Source organism: Dromiciops gliroides, chromosome 5 (assembly GCF_019393635.1).
Source record: "Dromiciops gliroides isolate mDroGli1 chromosome 5, mDroGli1.pri, whole genome shotgun sequence".
Taxonomy (NCBI): Eukaryota; Metazoa; Chordata; class Mammalia; order Microbiotheria; family Microbiotheriidae; genus Dromiciops; species Dromiciops gliroides.
This window is the reverse complement of record NC_057865.1, coordinates 269,891,427-269,913,389: the sequence shown is the minus strand read 5'-3', so window position 1 is coordinate 269,913,389 and position 21,963 is coordinate 269,891,427. Positions and strand designations below refer to the sequence as shown.

General features: G+C 39.4%; 1 protein-coding gene across 2 annotated transcripts; it reads left to right on the top strand.

Annotated features, from left to right (window-relative positions):
• The first annotated feature begins 509 nt into the window (after positions 1–509).
• On the top strand, positions 510–21,390 carry UBE2N (ubiquitin conjugating enzyme E2 N). Of its 2 annotated transcripts, none has more exons than XM_043966317.1 (4): positions 510–581; positions 18,624–18,870; positions 19,058–19,198; positions 19,698–21,390. In XM_043966317.1, exons 1-4 carry the CDS (start codon positions 525–527, stop codon positions 19,736–19,738), a joined length of 486 nt encoding a protein of 161 aa, XP_043822252.1. In that variant the 5' UTR covers positions 510–524; the 3' UTR covers positions 19,739–21,390. The 2 variants fall into 2 exon arrangements, with proteins under 2 accessions (XP_043822252.1, XP_043822253.1); XM_043966318.1 differs by lacking the exon at positions 510–581 and adding an exon at positions 12,783–12,812.
• Positions 21,391–21,963: the final 573 nt, after the last annotated feature.

The following is a 21,963-nucleotide window of genomic DNA, read 5'->3' as shown; positions in this document are numbered from 1 at the left end:
AACAGAGGGGGCCTGTTTCTTTATGGTGAACACTGACATCTTGAGCACAGAAAGAAGTGGCAAGGACTTGAACTTTAATTTTTTTTTTAATTTGTAAAATATTTGGGTCCAGATCTAGTTTGAGTTCACTTTTATTTTATTTTTGTCTATAGCTTTAACTGGTCATTTAGACGTAAATTCATTTTCAGCTTTGTTTTGTTTGTTTTGGCATTTTACCTTATATCATTTTTAGAATTCTTTGATCTTGTGAGTAAATAGACCTAATTGATGTGGGTTAAACATCCCAATGTTTACACTAGGGGGGTGGGAAGGAATGGTAGAGACTTAGGCTATCCATTTTGTGAGGGCTTTTAGTTCCTATTTGATTATTCAGGGTCTTGAATTTCAAGAGGCATATAGTACTGGTAACATCAAGCCATAAAGTCAGTCAGCAAGCATTCGTTAAATGGTTACTCTCTGTGCCAGGCCCTGTAGGAAGGGCGAAGCAGCTGGATAGCCCTTGTCCTCCAGGAGCTTACATCTTAATGGGAGAAGACACCTCAAAGGAATCTGAGAAGGGTGATCGTGGGCAGGATGCAAAGGTAGGGACAGTCTGGGTGATAATGAGAAACGACCCTCCTTAAAGAGAGGATCTGGGAAAAATCATCCAGTCAGAGGAGAGACTGCAGGGACGGAGGCTCCTTTGGCTCTGTAAGTGTCCGTACACGAGGGAGCTTCCAGGATGAAGAGGTTTCTGGGGCATGGTTGAGGGATTCTGGGGTGCAGCCTGGAGAGGAATCAAGTAAGAAACATCAGCCGAACCCTCGGTGCTGAGGCCCTTGCGTCCTTTTACACCTCCCTATCCTGCTCACCGTAGCGGGTTTTTCTAAACCTTTTCATTCCCCTGTAACTTCTATGACTCCTCCACCCTCTCTCATTTGAGACTTTTGCCCTCATATTTCACTGGAAAAAGTTAAGGCTCTTTATGAGAGTTTTGTCTTCTTCCTCTTCAACTCCCCATCTCCCAGATGACCACCATTATCTCCACCTTCATTCCTTTTTCACATAATGAAGTGGCCCTTCTTTCCAAGTCACACTCCTGTATATGCACAACTGATCCCCTCCCTTCTCCAGCAGATTGCTCCCTCTATTCTCCATCCCCCTTCTTACTTTAGTCTCTGTCTGCTGGCTGCTTCCCTACTGCCTACAAACATGCCTATGTCTCTCCCAACCTCACTCCCCCCCCCCCCCAATTTCTGAAGTGCTGGGGCAGGGGGTGGGGGGGTGGAAAAGAGACAAAGTATGCCAAGTCACCATCGTTTTAAACAATTTACTGACTTTAATTTAGTTATTGATACTCTAAATGTAAGCTATGTGTCCACTTATCCATAAGTGGACCACCTAATAAAAGAGAAACTGAATCAATAAAGTTTAAGTATTCGATTCCTGCTGTGTCAGACCCTGTGCTGGGTGCAGGGAACTTGCAAATCTTGACTTAAATGAAACTAGAAGAAAAACAGTGTCAGCTGGATAAAAGGATGGCTAAAGACTTTCCTTGAAGAAGTAATTTGTTTATCAAAGGGCAACAAGAAACATAATTTCATAGAAAGTTTGTTCAACTTGTGTGGCAATGCTTCCAAGTATTTCCAAAAAGGTCACCATGAAAATAATTGTGGCCTGTGTACAAACGTCATTGTAGAGAATGAAGAGTTAGAGAAACATGATTGGTAGACTTTAAATTAGGTCAGCCCATACTTTAATACTTTATACATGGTGACTTTAACGAAAAGGTGGAAATAGATGAGGATGACAAATAATGGACTGAAAAATATGGATCTGGGAATATTGAATGAGAGACGCAAGACTGGTAGGCTACACAGAAGCCTCATGAACATTGTCTTTGAAAATAGGATTGCTAGATGCTTTCTGGACAAAGGAAGCACAGACAGCCCACCCCCAATTAAATTGATTATATATTAACAGGAAATAACTTGTTATTGATGTGGGAGTCATTCATTATCAGATGTATATGTATGACCATTGTCATTTTGAGAACAGATCAAAATTAATAGAAAGCAAGGAGAATGAAAATGAGGGGGAAGCACACACATACACATGAGGCAAAATAATATAATCCTGGTCTTTTCAGATAATTTATAGATGTTGAAAATCAAGGAAGAAACAGAATAATTTATGCACAGTATCTGCAATAATAGTCCAAAAAAGCTAACATCACTCTAGATAGCAAATAAATGCTTGACTGTCTTGCCACATGGAATGATATGTCAACCAAGGACAGCACCACTTTATAATATAAAATTGCAAAATCTTATGCAAAAATATGATGAATGATTATAAGCAATATTGCCTCATAAAACAGAAGTTATTTTTCAATAGTATTCCCCCCCAATTACATGTAAAGATAGTTTTCAACATTCATTTTTCTAAGATTTTAAGTTCCCAATTTTTCTCCCTTCCCCCTCCCAAAGCCAGCAAGCAATCTGATACAGGTTATACATGCACAGTCATGTTAAACATATTTCCACATTAGTCGTGTTGTGAGAGAAGAATCAGAACAAAAGGGGAAAACAACAGGAAAGAAGAAACAAAAAGGCGAAAATAGTATGCTTTCATCCGCATTCAGACTCCATTGTTCTTCTGGATTTGGAGAGCTTTTCCCATTATGAGTCTTTTAAAATTGTTTTGGATCATTGTTTTGCTGAGAAAAGCTAAATCTATTGCAGCTAATCATTGTACAATGTTCTCTTGGTTCTGCTCACTTCACTCACCATGAATACATAGAAGTCTTTCCAGGTTTTTCTGAAATTTGCCTGGTCATCGTTTCCTACAGCATAATAGTATTCTGTTACAGTCACATACAACAACTTGTTCAGCCATTTCTCAATTGATGGACATCCCCATAATTTCCAAGTCCCTGCCACTACAAAAAGAGCTGCTATAAATATTCTTGTCGATGTGGGTCCTTTTCCCTTTTTCATAATCTCCATGGGATGCAAACCTATTAGTGGTATTGCTGGGTCAAAGGGTGTGCACAGTTTTATAGCCCTTTGGGCAGAGTTCCAAATTGCTCTCCAGAATGGTTGGATCAGTTCACAACTCCATCAGCGGTGCTTCAGTGTTTCAGTTTTTCCACATCTCCAACATTTATCATCAGAAGAGCCATTTTAACAAGAGCTTAGTGAGTGAGAGCCATTCAGAAAGTCATCTTAAGGGAACTTAAAGATGAAAATTCAAGTTGGCTGTCAAACAGCAGAATGGGAATGATCTGCAAGGGTTTCTTTAACAATTTTCTCCCTATCAAGTCTTGTTGACCTCTAAACTCTCAGTCTTAGATGTACTTACAGAGGAGGTAGAAATGGCATTCAGGAGACCAGAGATAGGGAGCATAGCTGGGTCAGAACAAGCACACATGGAGACATGTATGTAAGAGGAAACCCAATTTTGAGGTCAAGGATAGGGGAAGGTGGATCTTCACATGGAGAGACCAAGAGAAAGTGAATAGCTACTGGTCTGAATATGCCTAATTTTTCATTTGTTATGCAATGGTCTTGAAAATTATCAACATTACAGGTATTAGCTGGGGAAAGAAAGGGCTTTTGAACTGTTATATCCTATAGGTAATTTCACATGGAGGTGCTTATTGCTTACTGGTTGTAAAAAAGCATTTTCGGGGCAGCTAGGTGGCGCAGTGGATAGAGCACCAGCCCTGGAGTCAGGAGGACCTGAGTTCAAATGCGGCCTCAGACACATAACACTTACTAGCTGTTTGACCCTGGGCAAGTCACTTAATCCCAATTGCCTCAAAAAAAAAAAAAGAAAGAAAGAAAAAAAGCATTTTCTTGGTTAAAATAAGATGCTAACAAGGTGTCTCCCATCTATACTTCAAAATTATTTGTTTTTAAAAGATACAGCAATAACCTGATCATAAATATCAGGTGAGATATGAAATGGGGACCTGCCAGAAACTTTTGTTTGTGAAAAACATTGGCTGGTTGCTTCAAGTCCTGGCACATTACCAGGACCATCCTGGAAGAGATCTAGAACCACTCGGGAATTTGACTTAACTATCCATAAAGGAAAAATTAAATGGGTGAAGAATATCTATTCAGATTATGACATATATAATTAGATGGACAACAAGACCGTGGGCTGTTGTCTTCTGTAAATGTAAAAGCTCATGTTTTTAATGCCAGAATTCTTCAACTATTATATAGCTTTAAGTCATGGAATACTTCAGACTACAAAAAATTTAAAATGCTAATGAGAAAACTAAGGAAATTAAGAAGCAGGTGGCTTATTACATTGTAAGAGTGAAGTATAGCTGGTGGACAGCCCTAAGGGAGGGTGTATTGGGGGGGGGGTGTTGTACGTACACACACACACACACATCAGGTGTATTTGAGTATTTTTCAGTATAGTCTATCATTTTTTCCTTTAGATTTCATTTTGGGAGTGTATTCTATATTTGGGGCAGCCAAATAATATTAAAAATTGCATGGAGTAGGAGAATACTGAATGGAGTTAAAACCTAAATTTTTCACCTTTAGCTTTATCCCTGTGTGGATGCACATTTAACTTTTCAGCCTCAGTTTCCTTTTCACTAAAATGCAATGTTTAAACTGTATAACTCAGTCCTCCCCACTTATACTAGTGCCTTGGTCCACCAGAGATTTTTTTTTTTTTTTTTAAATCGTACCCAGGGGCAGCTAGGTGGCCCAGTGGATAGAGCACCAGCCCTGGATTCAGGAGGACCTGAGTTCAAATCCAGCCTCAGACACTTGATACTTACTAGCTGTGTGACCCTAGGCAAGTCACTTAACCCCAAATGCCTCACCAAAAAAACCCAAAAAAACTGTACCCAGTTAAAATACCTAATCATTCCACTTATCACACCATTTTTTTTATTTTGATGTTTGTATAATGAATGTCCACTAGGGGGTAGCATGAAATTACTAAAATGAAATTAGTCTCTTGTAAAAAAAAGTTACATCCTAAGATTTAGTATTAAAAAGCCTTATTTGAATTCTGAATTGTGCTTTCTAAATTTGTTTTAAATTAGATTTTTTTAAAGTTGATTTTGCTTCTCCTGTTCTTCTCACCTTTTTGTCTGTACCTCGTACTTAATATTTAGGTATCTGTTTAATTTGGATGCTCAGAATCATTGGATTAGTTACGTAAAATTGGCAAGAACCACATTACTGTTTGGTATATCATAGGAGCAGTATCAAATGAGTCATTTTGGGACCCTAAGGTGGTTTCATAGTTAAACCCAAACCAGAAAAACACATTTAATGCCTTCTAGGTACCATGGATTCAGTGGAAGTGATAGACTCACCTATTTATAGCAAACATACAGATTCTGAAGAACTGCGTTTTTGAAATAGTTGGGATTTTATCCCCTTTGAGCATCAGATTTTACATGTAATTGAGAAATATTTCATGAAATAAGTGAAAACTTAAAAAAACCCCAAAAACTTCCTATGCACTATGCTGAGCATATAAAGGGTGGGGGGGAGTTCCTGTCCTCAAGGAGGTCATCTATTCTAATCAGAGAGATTCACATCAACAGGTAGATAAGATACAGACAGAGTAGATGGAAGGTCATCTGAGAACAGAGTATTCCAGGTATGGTGGATAATTGTGTTCAAGGAACTACCGATAGCCCAGTGTAGCTAGATGATAGGATTTGGGGTTTTGTTTTGTAGATCATAGTATTTGTTGAAAGAGCCAATAAAACTAGATGGTTAGAAAGGGGCCAAGTTGTGGAAGGCTTTAAGTGTCAAATAGAGGAATTTACATTTAATTGGGGAGATCTTGGGAACTAATAGAGTTCATTTAGTAATGAAAGACTGATAAAGTCTGAAATAAGAGTTTGAAATACTACAGTGACAGTTTCATGGAGGATGAATTAGAGTGATGGACCACTTAAGGGAGACCAATTAGAAGGCTGTTGGCTTTTATCCAGGTAAGAGGTGATGAGAACCTGAACTAGGACTGTGGCTCTGTGAGCAGAAGGAAGGAAAGGGAGGAGGACAAATAAAGATATCACGAAAGGTAGAAATGACAAGATTGCTTAATAGGTGGGGTAAGTGAGAGTGAAGTGAGGAGTTGAGTATGACACCAGAGTTATGAGCCTTGGTGACTTGAAGGATAGCGGTACCCTTGACCAGTTATAAGGAAGTTTGGGAAAGGGGGGAGTTTGGGGGAAGGAAAGAAAATTTTCTTCTGGACTTGAGTTTGAAATGCCCATGAGACATGTAGTAATTTTGACATCAATTTAAAAAAAAACTTTGTGTTCCAACTTCTCTTCCTCCCTCCCTTCCCAACCCCCACCCCTCAAGTAATTCAATATAAGTTATACATGAGTAGTCATGGAAAACATCCCCCACATTAGCTAGCTTGTGAGAGAAAACAGTTAAAAAACAAAACTTCAGCTTAAGGAATTGTCAAAGAAAGAAAATGTGTTTCAATCTGTTTTCAGACACCCATCAGTTCTTTCTCTGTAGATGGATTACAATTTTCATAAGTCCTTCAGGATTATATTGGATCATTTCCTTGCTGAAAATAACCACGTGCTTCCCAGCATCTTACACTATTGCTGTTATTTTGCAGTACATTTCACTCTGCTTCAGTTCATGTAGGTCTTGCTGTGCTTTTCAGATAGCATCCTGTTCATCATAACTTTTATATAGTACCTTAAACTTGACAAAGAATTTTCTTCACAATAGCCCAGCAGGGGGCAGCTAGGTGGTACAGTAGATAAAGCACCAGCTCTGGATTCAGGAGGACCTGAGTTCAAATCCAGCCTCAGACACTTGACACTTACTAGCTGTGTGACCCTGGGCAAGTCACTTAACCCTTATTGCCTGACCAAAAACCAAAACCAAACACAGTAGCCCAGCAAAGTAGGTACCATACATTTTGCCATTATTGTCAATCAGCATAACCATTTCCCTCCATTCTATTCCCTTCCCATGATATTTACTCTGATATTTCTATCTTCTTATACCCTATTCCTCCTCAAAAGTGTTGTACTTCTGACTGTCCCCTCCCCTGTTCTGCCCTCCCTTCTTTCATCCTTCTCTCCTTATCCTCTTCCCCTCCTACTTTGCTGTAGAGTTAAACAGATTACTCCTCCCAGTTGGGTGTGAATGTTATCCCCTCCTTGAGCCCACTCTGATGAGATTAAAGTCTTTGATGAACTAATTCTGTTTTCTAAATTTTTATTCCTCCCTATGAAATCAAGCAGTTCAATATGTCATACTAGTGTAGTTATGCAGAACACCATCACCTTCCTCGAAAGTGTTTTGCTTTTTACTGTTCTCTCCCCCAATCTGCCCTTCCCCTCTCCCCCCCCCCACTTTCCCTTAGGGCAAAAATATATTACTATACCCACTTGAGTATATATGTTATTCCCTCTGAGTCAATTCTGATGATAATAAGGTTCACTCACTCCCCCACTCCTTCCCCCTCTACCCCTCCCCTCCATAAGTTTTTTTCTTATTTCCTTTATGTGAACTACCTCTCTCCTTCCCCCTCTCCCAGTCTATTCCTCCTACCCCTCAACCCTATTTTAAAGATGTCATCATGGGTTAGCTAGGTGGCCCAGTGGACAAAGCACCAGCCCTGGACCCAGGAGGCCTGAGCCCAAATCTGGCCCCGGGCATGACACCCCACCCTGTTTGCCCCACTGAGAACAAGGATAAGCAAAACATAAATGCTTTACAGATATCATCCCTTCATATTCAGTTTGGACCTGTGTCCTCTGTGTATTCTTTACAGAGAAAATTCTTATGAGTATGGAAGTATTATCTTCCCATGGAGGAATGTAAACAGTTTAATCTTTTAATATCCTTCATGATTTCTTTTTCCTGTTTACCTTTTTAGGGTCTTGTATTTGAAAGTCAAATTTTCTATTCAGCTCAGGTCTTTTCATCACAAATGCCCAAAAATCCTCTTTTTTTTGTTGAAGTCCCATTTTTTCCTCTGAAAGATTATACTCAGTTTTGCTGGGTACATGATTCTTGGCTGTAGTCCCAGTTCCTGTGCCCTCTGGAATATCATATTCCATGCCCTCCGGTCCTTTAATGTAGATGGTGCTAGATCTTGCTTTGTCCTTATTGGAGCTCCACAGTATTTGAATTCCTTTTTTCTAGCTGCTTGCAGTATTTTCTCCTTGACCTGTGAGCTCTGGAATTTGGCTATAATATTCCTGGAGGTTTTCCTTTTGGGATCTCTTTCAGGAGGTGATTGGTGGATTCTTTCAATTTCTATTTTGCCTTCCCCTTCTAGAATATCAGGGCAATTTTCCCTGACAGTCTCTTGGAAGATGTTGTCTAACCTCTTATTTTGGTGATGGTTTTCAGGTAGTCCAATGGTTTTCAAATTATCTCTCCTGCATCTATTTTCCAGGCCAGCTGTTTTTCCAAGGAGATATTTCATATTGACCTCTAATTTTTTTATTCATTTGGATTTGCTTTACTGTGTCTTGGTTTCTCATAAAGTCACTAACTTCCTTTCCATCCTAGTTCTTAGGCGATCATTTTCTTCAGACAGCTTTTTAATCTCCTTTTCCATTTGGCTTTTCAACCTGTTGACTTTTTTCTCATGACTCTCCTACATTGCTCTCATTTCTCTCCATTCTTTCCTCTACCTCTCTAAATCTCCCTTCTATCTCTCCTACTTTCTCTTCAAAGTCCCTTTTAAGTGCTTGCATGGCCAGAGACCAATTCACATTTTTCCTGGAAGCCTTGGATGTAGGGGCCCTGAGGTTGCTGTCCTCTTCTGAGAGTGTACTCTGATCTTCCTTGTCACTAAAAAACTTTCGATAATTCTCGACTTTATTTGCTTGCTCATCTTGCCATTTTTTACTTGACTTTTAGCTCCCTCTTACAGTGGGGCCCTACTGTCCCAAGATTCAGAGGTCCCAGGTGTTTCGGTTTGAGGGAGGGCAGGTTTTTCTCTTGCCTGGCCTGGTCCAAAAATAACCTCAAGCCAACTTGCTAATTAACCAGGAAGCAGAGCTATGTGTGCTATGGTTTTTAGCTTCGACCAGCCAGCACCCCCCCCCCCCCACTTAGGATAGCCGAATTCTTCCCCTCCTCCCCCACCCTACCCCTTCTGTCAGCCATTCAGCCGTCTCAGCTTAGTTCCAGAAGACGCTGGTGCCGCAGCTGATTCAGGGGTAAATTCTTCTTTCAAAGCTGTCTAGGGTCTGTGTCAGCACGTTTGGGGGGTTGGACTCTGCTCACAGTGCGGCCCCCTTTAATCTGGAAAATCATCTCGGCCCGTCTGTTTGTGGGTTTTGCCATTCCAGGGCTTGTTTTATTGCTGTTTTTAGGGTAATTATGTCAGGAGCTCTGTGCCTTTAATGTCTTTCCTCCAACATCTTGGCTCTGCCCCCTTCTGAAGATTATTTTTAAGGGTGGGGAGATATGGGCATGTTTGTAGGGAATGAGTTCAAGAGTGCGTGTATAGGAGGAGTTGGCCTTGGCAAGAGAAGGGAAAAGGCCTCTTCTTCCGAGATGGAGGTGCCAGGCTGAGGATGTGGGTGATACGAGGTGAGTAGTGGGGAAAGGAGAGCTGAGAGTGGCATATTTGCTGCGGATCGTGGGATAACAGACCAATGAGGGAGGAATAGAATGTCTTCATTCAGTGAGGGGCCCATTTGAGGTTCCTCTTCCCCATCCTTCCATTCTTTGGGGGGATCATTCAGACATAATGATAGAATCCTACCGAAACCCTCTATTTAAGAAGAGCCCTGGTGATGATAAAGTTTTGGAGGATTACCTGTATTATCTCTGCATATAAAAAATGTAAACAGTTTAAACATGAGACTCATGTCTACTTTTTTTTCTTTGTCAGATTTTATATTCTGCTAGTCATTTTATCAGGAGTGTTTGAAAGTCCTCTGTTATATTAAAGATCCACTTTTTTTTTTTCACCTAGAGGATTATACTTAGTTTTGCTGGTTTGGTTATTCTTGGTTGTGATGCTAGATCTTTTGCCTTCTGGAATATCATATTCCAAGCTCTTGGGTCCTTTATAAAGATAGCTCCTAAATCTTGTGTGACCTTAACTATGGTTCTTTAGTACTTCAGTTCTTTCAGGCTTCTTGCAATATTTTTTTCCCCCTGACCTGGAAGTTCTGGATTTTGGTTATAATATTCCTGGGAGTTTTTATTTAGAAATTTCTTTCAAGAAGTTACTGGTGGATTCTTTTATTATTTATCTGTATGTTTGTTTCTAAGATTTGGGAAGATGTTTTTAAAAATTATTTCTTTTTTTTAAATTATTTTATTTTTTTTCCATTACATGTAAAGATATTTCTCAACTTTTGTTTATAAAAATTATTTCTTGAAATATGATATCTGTACTTTTTATTCATGGCTTTAGGGTAGTCCAATGATTGAATTATCTCTTCTTGATCTCATTTTCAGGTTAGTTGTTTTTCCTATAAGATATTTCACATGATCTCTTTTTTTTTCTTTTGAATGATTATTTCTTAATGGTTCATGGAGTTATATTAGCTTCCATTTGGCCATTTTAAATTTTCAAGCAGTTATTCTCTTGAGAAAGGTTTTTTTTTAGCTCTTTTATCAATCTGTTAATTCTTTTTATATCTTTTCTATTACTCTTGTTTCTTTCCCATTCTTTTCCTTTTGTCACTCATTTAATTTTTATTTTTTACTCTTTTAACTGTTTTAAGAATTCTTGTTGGGCTTGTGTATAGTATGCATTTCTTTGAGGCTTTTCTTGTAGTTATTTTTGTGTCTTGAACTTCCCTTTCACCATAGTAGCTCTTTATGTTTGAGTTCTTTTGTTTGTTCATTCTTCCTGCCCACTTCTTGACTTTGGACTTTGGACTTCTCAGTGGGTGTGAGGGTGTGGGGTGGTATCTGCCCTAAGCTTCTGTCTTTTTTATGTCCTTTTGATTTCTTAGCTCAGTTTGGGGGCCTGCGGGTTTTCAGTGCTCCCAGAGTGATGTGATCCAGGGAGAGGTCTCTTCACTGCTCTCCTAGTCTGAGTTCTACAAGTTCCTGACTCAGGTTTGGGTCTTTTGGTGTATGTATGTTTGAGTTGCAGTAGACTGATGCTGGACTCAGTTACTGTTGGCCTGCTGGGAGGGTCTGCTACTAAAGTGCTGACTCCCCCTTGGTCTGGGACTTCTGCCCTGCTTATTTCACTACAGAACTTGTGTCTTGCTCAGTACACTCACTCTCGACTGCTTTCCATTTTGGATCTACGACCTGTTCCTACAAATAACGCTACCATGTCTTTCCTGCATCACCCTCATTTCTCTTTCCATTTTTTCCTCTACCTCTCCAATTTTATCTTCAAAGTCCTTTTTGAGCACCTCTATGGCCTGGGACCAATTCGTATTTTTCTTGGAAGCTTTAGATATAGGGGCCCTGATGTTGACATCTTTCTCTGAGAGTGCACCTTGATCTTCCTGGTCACTAAAGAAACCTTCTATGGTCCTCACCTTTCTCTGTCTGCTCATTTTGCCTTTCTTTTACTTGACTTTTTGCTCCTTAAAGTGGGGCACTGTTTCCAGGCTGCAGTATCCCAAGAAGTCCCAGGTGGTATGATTTAAGGAGGAGCAGGTTCTTCACTTGCCTGGTCAATAGATGACCCTAGACCAACTTGCTAATCAACCAGCTTTGTGTGTTGTGGTTGTCAGCTCTGATGAGCCTGTGGGGTCTCTCTCTTCCCCCCCCCCCCAACCTGGGCCACTGCTACTCAAGCCTACCTCCTGGTTCTCAGCAGGGGTGTAAAATCCAAGTTCTGCCATAGCACCAGCATAGACCCCTGTAGTCTCTCCCCTGCCCCAGGGCTCAGCCCACTCACCAGACTGTGAGCTTAGTTCCAGACGACACTGGTGCTTCAGCTGATTCAGAGGCTCTGGGGGTCTCCTTCTCTGGTGAGACCTTGCTGGGACTGGATCTGTGTCAGGGTGACTGTGGGGTTGGGCCTGACTCCTGTATCAGCACAGCAGCTCCCTCCTTCTGACCTTGCAAGCCGTTCTTGGTTAGAAGATGATTTCAGCACATTCTTCTGTGGGTTTTGCTGCTCTAGGCATTGTCCTATGGCCTTATTTGGTTGTTTTTTGGAGGGATCTGTGCCATGAATTTGAGAACTCACTGCTTTTCCTCCACCATCTTGGCTCCGCCCCGGAAGTCTTTTTTTTTCCTAATTGACTTCAGTGATTATTGCTTATCTGTAAGGATTAACATTGTATTCATTAAAAATCATTCATATACAAAATAAACCTATTCCCCCCAGGTTGCTCTCTACATGCTCTCTCTGATCTAAGACCTCATTCCATAATGTCCTTTGTTACATGGCTTGAACAGAGATGGAGCCCTTATCTTATATTCCTATTGACAGAGTAATAGATATGGGAGCAGAGAAGTTGGCCAGAAGGTGGTGCTGGTACTCTGCTGCTGCCACCCTGCATTTTCCTGACCAGTCCCTCTATGCCCATTGACCACAGCAGTTCTCTGTCCCTGAGCTTGCCCTGGGACAGAAAAAATTATTCATTTTGACTTTTCCTATCAAAATTTGGTCTGGTATGTTTTCTAGGTCTTTGTGAAGGAGTTGTACTGAGTGAACTAGGCAAAAATGCTTCCTTCCATTCCCACTGTCTCTACTCTGCCCCGTTTGAGGTTAAACAACAAATATTTATAATTGACCTAGTCAGCAGTTTCATGATTTCCTCCTCTAGCTTCATTCAGTAGCATGTGAATTAGGAGTCAAAGGAAGTAGATGCTAAGCAAGGCGTGATCAGTGACAAGATGAAAGGATTCCAGGTTAGAGAGTAGTGGACAGTTGTCTGTTTACCAGCAGTTCAAGACCGGGAAGGAAGGGCAATGTGGCCACTTTGGGTGATAAACTGAGAAAGAACTATGGTTTGGGGGAAAGATAGAGGGAGCGAGGATGAAGGACAAGGGTGAGTGTTCTAAGTAAGGCACGGTGAGAGGGTAATAGTTTGGTAGGATCTCTTCATGTGTCTATTTTGTTTAGTAGTTTTTCAATTGTGTCTGACCCTTCATGTCCCCATTTGGGGTTTCCTGCCGTTTCCTTCTTCAGCTCCTTTTTACTGATGAGGAAACTAAGGCAAGCAGGGTTAATTGACTTGCCCTGGGGTCACGCAGCTAGTAAATGTCTGAGGCCAGAAAAAGTTTTCCTGACTCCAGGTCTCTTATCCACTGGCCACCTAAGTGGCCCTGCTCCACTTTTAGCAGTTTGTGTAGTACCAGAATTAGTTGTTCTTTGAATATATCGAGTGTTCTCTTTGTTCTTTTGTTTTCCCCCTGGGGAATTCATTTCGTGACCTTTCTTTTTCTGAGACTGGTTATTTAAATTCTGTTTCTTGTCCTGTTAATCTATATATTTATATTTATCCATTCCTTTTAAGTCACCTGCTTTTAGGGACATGTAGAATAGACTTTTGTTACACAATATGTATATTATCAGCAAACTACTTTTGGGGTTTCCATTTTATGCTGTTTTTAAGATAGTATAAATGGTATGCAAAAAATAATTTCTAAGAATTTCCTTTATTCCTTTATTTGTTATGAATTCTATATTTTATACATTGTTTTCCATTCTTTTTTAAATCAAGCTAGCTAATGGTTTATGTATTTTATTAGTTTTTTTCTTCCAAAAGCAACTCCCAATTTTCATTTCAGTGAAAATTTTGCTTTCAGTCTTATTAATCCCTTTAATTTTCATAATTTCTATGCTCTTCTAGTTTGTTTTAGTTACATACCTAGCGAATTGATCTGTTCCTTCTTTTTTTGTTGTTGATAAAAGTGGTTAGAAATATAAAATTTTCCCCAAGGACTGCTTTGGTTGTATCCCAAAAGTTTTGGTATGTTTTTAAATTGTCATTTTCTTTGAAATGTTTCTTGGTTTATTCTTTAACACACTAATTCTTTGGGATTAAGTTAGTTTCCAATTAAGTTTTAATTTTGAATTGTGGTCAGTAAAGGATGTGTTTAATGTTTTCTGATTTTGTGCATTTATTAAAAGGTTTATGTTTTAGCACATGGTCACAATTTGTAAAGCTGCCATGTACATTTAAGAAGTAGTTCTATTCCTTTTGATTCCCAGTCAGTAATCACCACAGATCCATCATATTAAGTGTTGCTATTATTTCATTGGCCGTGATTGCTTTAAGTATAATGTGGTTTCCCACTTTATCTTTTAAAATCCTTTTTTTCATTTTTGCCTTTTCTGAGATTGTGATTGCTACCTCTGCTTTTTTTTAGTTCATTTCAAGCTAGTATTTATTTTAGCTTGTGATTTTTTTTTTTGTTTCAGCTATTTCTTATAAACAGCATTGTTTTCTGATGTTGTCCTTTTCTTCATGTTCTTGGTTATGTTTTTCCCTTTATCTACTGATTCATTCCTCCTGGTCGGCCTCATCTGTTTATGTCTTCCTGTTTTTATAGTGTATATATATCATGTGCTTTGTTAGGGTTAGTGTTTCCACCATTAGAAGGTGAAGGCAGGCGGGTTGGGTTTTCTTGTTTGTTTGTTTTGGGGGTTTTTCTCTCTTTGTAGCCCCAGAGTTTAGCACATAGTAAAACCCTTACTCAGTGTCCATTGACTACCCTTCTCCTCTCCTGTGTACATTTTACTCTTTCTGCTACTCCCCATCCTCTTTGAAAAGAGGAAGACTGTAGTGAAAGTGGGAGTGTGATACTGCCTACTGCCCCACCCCTCTTTGTTCTCTTGCCCAAACCCCCATTGAATAGTTCTCAAAATGAGTCTTTTCACTTTTAAAATCCATACTTTACCGTTGCAATTTGTTTTGAGTCTGCTTCCTCCCTTTTAAAATCCTTTGTCCTGGCCTGTTTTCCTATTGATGTTTTGTTTTTGGTTTTTGGTTTTGTTTTGTTTTGCTAGGCATCTCAATGCCTAGCAAAGTTAAGTGACTTGCCTAGGGTCACACAGCTAGTAAGTGTCAAGTGTCTGGGTCTGGATTTGAACTCGGGTGCTCCTGAATCCAGGGCTGGTGCTTTATCCACTGCACCATCTAGCTGCTCCTTCCTGTTGATGTTAATGTATTTCTTTACTAAATCAGTCAGCAGTGACTTAAGTGCCTTCTCTCTAACCGGCACTGTGCTAAATGCTGGAGATCCAAGTACAGTGGATGAAATAATCTCATCTCAAAATGGGTGACTGTTTTCAACTCTAATGGCGAGGCCCATGTGTTGCCTTTCTTCTTTCCCCCTTCCATGTTTGTTTATTCTCATACATCTGATTATGAGAAATAGTAAGTTATGTTCCCCATCTCCTTTCTTCCCTGTGTTTTCCCTCTCTTTCATGCTTCCTTTGAGTTAGAATAGAACCAAGCCTTTGCATGTCCTTTGCTTGTCTTAAATTCCTCCTGTGACCCTTGAAGACATCAGGGTTCTATACAAAGGTTACTTCTCCCCTCCCCCCCCCAAAAAAAACCCTTACCCAATTCTTGTTCTCAGTAGTACCTGACTTCATATTATTGTGTGTTTATCTTGCAAAAATGATGAATATTTTTGTTGAATATTGTTCTCTGAGATGGATGTGACTAGCCATTGTGACCCATTGTGACCCAATATCCTTCCTTTTTTTTCTTCTTCTTTTTGGTTTATTTCCTATGTTGCTTCAGTATGACAGTAGAATCTAAGTGTTTTCCTAATTAAATGATTCCTGCCCCCAAAAAATGTTGAGCTAAAAAAGCTTCGCATTTAACCTTATCTGAAAGAAAAATAAGCTTGTAAACCTAAGAGGCTTTTTATTCAGTTTTCGTCTTTTTTTTTTTTTTTTTTTTTTTTGCAGGGCAATGAGGGTTAAGTGCTGGTGCTTTATCCACTGCTCCACCTAGCTGCCCCCCCCCCCTTTTTTTTTTGGTGAGGCAGTTGGGGTTAAGTGACTTGCCCAGAATCACACAGCTAGTAAGTGTCAATTGCCTGAGGACAGATTTGAACTCGGTCCTCCTGACTCCAGGGCCCGTGCTCTATCCATTGCGCCACCTAGCTGCCCCATTTTTTTACCTTTTTTTTGCAGGGCGATGAGGGTTAAGTGACTTGCCCAGGGTCACACAGCTAGTAAGTGTCAAGTGTCTGAGGTTGGATTTGAACTCAGGTCCTCCTGAATTCAAGGCCAGTGCTCTATCCACTGCGCCACCCAGTTGCCCCCAGTTTTCGTCTTTTAAAGGAAGAAATAGTTGGCTAGTAGTGGAAGGGAGTACCTAGGTGGCACTGAGGATACGAGTGCTGGGCCTGGGCTCCGGAAGACTTCTTTCTGAGTTCCAATGTGGCCTCAGCCACTTACTAGCTATATGCCCCTGGGCAAGTCACTTAATCCTGTTTGCCTCAGTTCCTCATCTGTCAAATGAGGAGGAGAAAGAAATGACAAACTTCTCTAGGATCTTTGCAGAGAAAATCCCAAATGGGGTCATATAGGGGACAAGACCAAAAAAACGACTAAACAGTTGAAAGGAAGGAGAAAAGTTCTAAACCCACTTCCCCTATTCCTTTTGTATGTGATCTTCCTCCCCGCTTTTAATGAGGGTTCCTTCTGGGAAATAGTATCGGTAAATATTTGCCTACTGTCTACATTATGATGCTTGGATACTGAATGTCAGCAGTTTCTAGAACTGTTCAATAACTTAAAATAGCTAATCCACAATGACAGTCCTTGCATACTAAAAGTTCAGAAGGATTGACTGGCCCCAAAACATCTAGTCGGTACCTCTCTGTTTTCATTCCCACAGTGCTTTACACATTTACTATGGAACAAGCACTAAGCACTGCCCTAGGCACTTGGGGGAGAAAAAAGATGAAAATAGCATCTGTCCTTGCCCTCTACCAAACCAGTCTGTTGGGTATTTTGACACAGGATGAGGGCATAGAAGAGGGGAGAGGAAACAGTATTATATGAAGACTGATTGATAAGAATGAGGAGGTCTTTATGTTGAGAGGCCTCATTTGAATGAGGTTATAGGGAGTAAGCAGCATTGACATACCATGGGCTGTGGGTGGATAGGAGACTTGTAGTCTAAAGGAGCAATGGCCAGAATATGTGGTATATAGAAAGGGTCTAGTTTGTCTCAACTAAGTGGGAGTTTGAAAGGCCTGAAAAGAGTTGGAACCCTAATTTAGTGGTAGAGAGCAATTGAAGGTGCTTTGAACAGAGAAGTGAAAGGAACTGGTCTTTGCATAAAGAAAACTTAATTTTAGTCCCTTTATGAAGGATGGTTGGTGGGCAGCTAGGTGGTGCAGTGGATAGAGCACTGGCCCTGGATTCAGGAGGACCTGAGTTCAAATATGGCATCAGACACTTAATACTTACTAGCTGAGTGACCCTGGGCAGGTCACTTAACCCCAATTGCCTCACACACAAATAAAAATAAAGGATGGTTGTATTAGTTCACAATTCTACCAATAATGCATTAGTATCCCAGTTTTTCTACATCTTCTCCAGCATTCATCATTTTTCTTTACTCTCATATTAGTCAGTCTTTTAGATGTGAGGTGGTACCTCAAACTTGTAATCAGTAGTGATTTAGGGCATTTTTTTCCATATAACTAGATATTTAATTTCTTGTTTAACTTTGTGTTTGTGTTGGGGCAGCTAGGTGGCGCAGTGAATAGAGCACCAACCCTGGAGTCAGGAGTACCTGAGTTCAAATTCGGCCTCAGACACTTAACACTTACTAGCTGTGTGACCCTGGGCAAGTCACTTAACCCCAATTGCCTCAAAAAAAAAAATAATAATAATGTGTGGTTGCCTTATTCCTGTCCCAAGTGTAGGGAAAGCTAGGTAGGGTTTTGAATCCATTGTAGTTGTAGAATTGCATTAGAAGCTTTAGCACCAGTTTGGGGGCATTAAGCATTTATTAGAAAAAAGAAAACACCCGGGTCAGAAAATTAAGAAAAGGCCTATCTGGGGCAGCTAGGTGTCACACTAGATAAAGCACTGGCTTTGGATTCAGGAGTACTGAGTTCAAATCCAGCCTCAGACACTTGACACACTTACTAGCTGTGTGACCCTGGGCAAGTTACATAACCCTCATTGCTCTGCAAAACAAAAACAAAACTAAGAAAAGGCCTATCTAGCCTAGCATTCCAGCCTCACTGGTTCTTCCTCAATTTCTCCACCACCAGCCTGTTAGAGAGACAAACTACTTTTAAAAATACTTGCTCTGACTGTGTCAGTGTATTGTTTTTAGTGTAGCTAAGCTCCTTTCTCCTGTGTTCCTTTGGATGTTCAGTGATCTTTGTGACTTATTTTTCCTTAAGCTATTTGCAGTTAGCCATGTTAATTATATATGTGCGTGTTAAGTTTACCTGGAATAATTTTTTCAAAGTAAGATGTCTCTGTGGTCCCCTCCAGAGTCTCTTAAACTATAGCAGGTTAATTGTGTTGTTACATTGCAATATTTAGAAAATTCTTGTTCATTAAGTACAACTTGTGAGCTTTATATTTTGTACCTAGATAACAGCACTCCTCCTAAATTGCCTTCACATGATATTCTGTAGAAAGGAATTTGATTTGATTTGATTTTTTTTTTTTTTTTGCCTAATTAAATTACATTTATTGCACACTTTTTTGTGTTTTTTCTTTCTTAGGAAACCCAGCGTTTGCTGGCAGAACCAGTTCCTGGGATAAAAGCAGAACCAGATGAAAGCAACGCACGTTATTTTCATGTGGTCATTGCAGGCCCACAGGATTCCCCCTTTGAGGGAGGGACTTTTAAACTTGAACTATTTCTTCCAGAAGAATACCCAATGGCAGCTCCTAAAGTACGTTTCATGACCAAAATTTATCACCCTAATGTAGACAAGTTGGGAAGAATATGTTTAGATATTTTGAAAGGTAAGTGGCATCCTTGTCCTGGTATTGACATTCCTCCTTTCCTCTTAACTTCAGTGTGGTGTATTTCAAATCCTCTTTAACAATCTTAGCTTGATTTTGTTTATATCTAGATCTGGGGGAGGACAGTACATGAATTCTTCAGATGGCTCGTATGTTTTTATAATAGTCCAAACTGCTGTCTCCTTAGATAAATGGTCTCCAGCATTGCAGATCCGTACAGTGCTGCTCTCAATCCAAGCTTTGTTAAGTGCTCCCAATCCAGATGATCCATTAGCAAATGATGTAGCTGAGCAGTGGAAGACCAATGAAGCCCAAGCCATAGAAACAGGTAATGGCCAAGGGATGTTGTGCTAGGGCGGACATTCTGGCCTTCCCCTGAGTGTGCATCAGATCTTATCACACCAGCAACCTCCTAACTGCATTTGGCAGCCTACTTTCTTTCACACATTTGATGCAACAACATTCTAATATAACCAAATAATTGTTTGCTTCAAGCTTATTTTCAAATGCATTTGGCCTCTAAATTCAGTGCAATTCAGCAAGTACCCATGTGCCACTCATTTGTGTAGTACAGTAAATAGGACAGAGTGTTAGCATTTTGTATCCATTGTGGTTGTAGAATTTCATTGAAGTTTTTAGGACCAAGATATTATTATGACCCTATTCAACTTATAGAAAATATTAATATAGTTATAAAATATTGCTTGTGTTTAAATAATAAGCTCAAATTTGGGGGGTTAAATTGCCTCTCCTGTTTAATATGTTTGATAGAAAATAGGATATTGAACTAAGTAATCTATGACTACATGTTTGTTTTTTCTTTACAGCCAGAGCATGGACTAGGCTATATGCCATGAATAATATTTAAATTCAATCTCAACATCAAGTGTGCATCACTTCTCCTGTTCTGCCAAGACCTCTTCCTTTTTTGTTTGCATTTAATGGACACAGTCTTAGAAACATTACAGAATAAAAACCCAGACCATCTTCAGTCCTTTGGTGATTAAATGCACATTAGCAAATCTCTGTCTTGTCCTGATTCACTGTTGTAACGCATGAGCAGAGGCTAGAAGTATCATCTGGATTGTTGTGAAATTGTTTAAAAGCAGTGGTCCAGCTCTGCTTTTATTCATTTCTCCCATCATGGTTTAAGTATCAGCACTGTGAATGAAAGTAGTTGTCGGTTAGCTGCAGGGGTATGTCTTTTTTTCCTTCAAGTTTTGTGGGCTCCTTTTCCCTTTTTATGGTGACGCTAATTGCATTGGTTAAAGCAGCTAACCAGTTGTACTTTAGAATATGCCCTCTAGCCAAGTCTAACTCCTTAGACGCTGTAGATGGACAAGCTTGGTTGTTTGAACAAAAATGGGAACATTAAACATCACAGCCCTCACTAATATCGTGATTCTGCTGTCCAGTGTAGAAACCTCCCTTCAAGAAAAGCTTGTGACCATTTTGTATGGCTTGTCTGGAAACTTCTGTAAATCTTATGTTTTAGTAAAATATTTTTTGTTATTCTACTTTGCCTTTGTACAGTTTATTTTGCTGTGTTTATTTCGTTTCCCTAATGTGACAATCGTATTTGAAGATTAAAACTAGTCTAGAACATTTTGTTTTGGGTCTTCACCATCTGACATTTAATAGTAAGACATGGATTTTGCCAATTTCTTTTAATTGATACAGATAAGTGATAAAATGCTGCTAAATGAACTCTTATAAATTGACCCTGAGAATACAGAAATCTCTTCAGTGACTGACATGTTAATTGAAATAAACTTGGCACGTACAAAATTATCACTATCTGATCGGTATCTAGACCTAGAATGTTAGAAAATTACTGTCCAGGGAAAGACTGACAGCAAGCAGCAGTTGTGATTGGCCAATGTGTAACTTTTCTTTTGTGCCACATCATGTCTGATATTGATATGGTCATTATAATTTTGTTTCTTCCCAGTTTGTCGGAATTTATTACATGACCTTTTGTATTTTATAGGACAACAATGATAGATTTGCTAAGCCATTTATTACAATCTTATCTACAAACCCAGATGAACAAAATATTGACTAGCTAAATTGAATTATTGGAGAGGTTTTTCTTCATTTGAAAGTCCCCAATTTTTAGTGTAATATAATCAATCTTTAAAGTTCCTGCATAATCATTTCCTGATGATCCCTCTAGGTATTCCTTAAAGGAGCCCCCCTTCCCCCTTCTTTAATTTGATTTCCCATGGTTTGTTTTTTTTTTTCAGTTGTCCTATCCTTTTCTTTCTGCACTTTTCTCACTCTGCATATTTGATTTATTTTTATTTTAAGCCAATCATATGGCCAGTCAGTCTGAGTTATGTTCATGTTAATTTGCAGGTGGAACCTTTGTCTCTTGCAGTTCAAGGTGATGGTTATGTAGCCCATCTGAATTTTTCCCACTCTTATATCATCTGGAGTTTCTTCAGAATGTGGTGTATTTTATTGTGCTCCTATGTAAGATGAAGAATTATCTATTAAAATACATTTTCAACATACAAATGCTTTTGATGACTGGTAACTGGTATACCTCAAAATGCCTTGCATGCTAACAAATGTTAGAACATTAATCCATAATTAGTTTCTGTAACCCTACTATAAACTACTATTGGAGTTTTCGATGGATGACAGCATAGGAAAACCTGTGTGGCTAGGAAAATTTATAATTATCCAAGTATCCAGGTATGTCTTATATATGAATCAGGTATGAAAAGTAGACATATGATTGTATTTCAGATATGTAGTCTTTACACAGCCAGGTAACTTTTAGAGTATTATGATTTAAATGGATCTGTGGAAGACCTCTCTCAAGAAATTTTCACCTTTACAGTGCCAGAAATGATCAAATAAATAAACTCACAACCCAGCAAGCTCAGTGGGGCATTAATTTTCCCATTGTTATTAGAGTAGCATTTTCTACAGTAACTGGGAATGAAACAGCAGGTGTTATATATCTCCCAAGGAGCCACAGTTTGTCCCTTGATGAAGAGGATGAAGGGGATGATGAAGTTGGACCAGCTCTAGAAAAGGCTGTAAAACTCAGGTCTAAAACTAAAGGGAAATCAATTTATATAA